This window comes from Coturnix japonica, chromosome 22, assembly GCF_001577835.2.
Source record: "Coturnix japonica isolate 7356 chromosome 22, Coturnix japonica 2.1, whole genome shotgun sequence".
Taxonomy (NCBI): Eukaryota; Metazoa; Chordata; class Aves; order Galliformes; family Phasianidae; genus Coturnix; species Coturnix japonica.
In genome coordinates this window covers 2,686,133-2,687,892 of record NC_029537.1, presented here as the reverse complement: position 1 = coordinate 2,687,892, position 1,760 = coordinate 2,686,133, and the positions used below count along the sequence as shown (strand labels likewise).

Below are 1,760 nucleotides of genomic sequence, written 5' to 3'. Positions count from 1 at the left end.
TATGATGGGGGTTGTGGGGTCTATGGGGGGGGCTGTGGGGTATATGGGGGCTGTGGGGTCTATGGGGGGGCTGTGGGGTCTATATGGGGGCTGTGGGGTCTATGGGGTGCAGGACCCCTCCCTTAACCCATCTCCCCCCCCCAGGTTCACACAGAACCTGTCCGCGTTCCGTCGGGAGGTGAACGACTCGATGAAGAACTCGACCTACGGCGTCAACAGCAACGACATGATGAGCTGACCCCAATAACGGCACCACGAGCTGACACAGCCCCCCGACCCCATAGGGAAATAGGGGGGGGGTGGGATGGGATTTGGGGGGGGGTCCCCCCATGATTCCAATGGGAAGAACAAGAAGGGGCGTTTTCTAACCTTCCCCCCCCATCCAGGGCTGAGCTGAGGCTGCTTTAAGGCCTCCCCCCCCCCCATTATAAACACCCCCCCCCATAGGGATGAATGGAGCTGGATGGTGGGGGCAGGTCAATAGGGGGGGGAATGAGAGGGGAGGGGGGTGTCATTGAACCCCCCCCCCCCTTGTATAAAATAAGACGAAACATGTACATTTTTTCATAAACATTTTGAACGAGGTTTATATTATCGAGTCGAGGTTTAAGAAAAAAAGAAAACACAAAAAAAAAAAGGTAAAAAAAAAGGTAAAAAAAGGCAAAAAAAAAACCCTAAACCCGGTGTGACTGATTGCAAAACGTTCCTCTGTTGTAGGGTCCTGCTTTTTTTGTGAGTGAGGATGGATGGGCCACAATGAGGGGGGGGGGGATGGAACCAGCACCAATAGAACCCAATAGAACCCAATGGAACCGAACCAGGAGCATCATGAGACCCCCCCCCAATATGGTCCTGAGACCCCCCCAATATGGTTCTGTGCCCCCCCAATATGGCTCTGAGACCCCCCCTATGTGGCTCTGTCCCCCCCCATATGGTTCTGTGACCCCCCCCAATATGGTTCTGTTTAGGTCTCAGACCATTCAGCTCCTGCCCCCCCCCATTAGGAACTCAAGCCATGCTGTGTGCTCTCATACCTGCTTGGACCCCCCCCCATTAATTCCCTATGTAATGATATCAGCCCCCCCCCCAAATTGGGGTCACAGAACAGCCCCCCCCAGGGAGCACAGCAGGGATGGCCCACAGCAAAACAGCCCTTTACTTTTATTATGGGGGGGGTCCCTTTACCCCCCCTTTCCCTTTATTGGGGGGCGCGCGTCCCATTCCCGGCCTATTATTGGGATCTTTTCCATTGCCAAGAGGTCAGAAGCGAGTCGACCCCTTTAGCCCCGATAACCCCCTCGACCCCCTTTTACCCCTATAGGTTGGGATCCTCCGATGGCCCCTATTCAACCCCCTCCTGCGTGGGCCCTTTACTCCTCAATGCTGTGGGGTCCCATTGCAACCGCAATAATCCCCCTCTCCCCTGTACCACGCTATCCCGTGGTCCGCACTGTGCCCTTCTTGTCCCCGCCCCACCTCCTTTACCCCAATATTCTGGTATGCGCCTTGCCACGCTCTGATCTCCCGCTCGTGGCTCCCTACCCCCATATTGGGGTCCGCATTGTCCCCATTAACCCTCTCCTTCCCCTTTACACCGCAATACTTGGGGTCCGCATTGCCCCTCCACTTTAACCGGTGGCCCCTATCCCGCCCCTTTACCTCCAATAGTTGGGGTCCCATTGCCCCTAGTTCCACCCCTGTTCACCACCAATATTGAGGGGTGTTTCCCTTATTGCCACCCAGTATCCCGTCTTTACCCC

General features: G+C 55.7%; 1 protein-coding gene across 2 annotated transcripts in view; it reads left to right on the top strand.

Annotated features, from left to right (window-relative positions):
* Positions 1-625, top strand: part of XPO7 (exportin 7) — a 36,280-nt gene extending 35,655 nt beyond the window's left edge. For both annotated transcript variants that reach the window (XM_015883155.2, XM_015883154.2), the window contains exon 28: positions 145-625. In XM_015883155.2, the coding sequence (XP_015738641.1) occupies positions 145-238 (94 nt within the window). In that variant the 3' untranslated portion in view covers positions 239-625. The remainder of the gene's footprint in view (positions 1-144) is intronic.
* Positions 626-1,760: the final 1,135 nt, after the last annotated feature.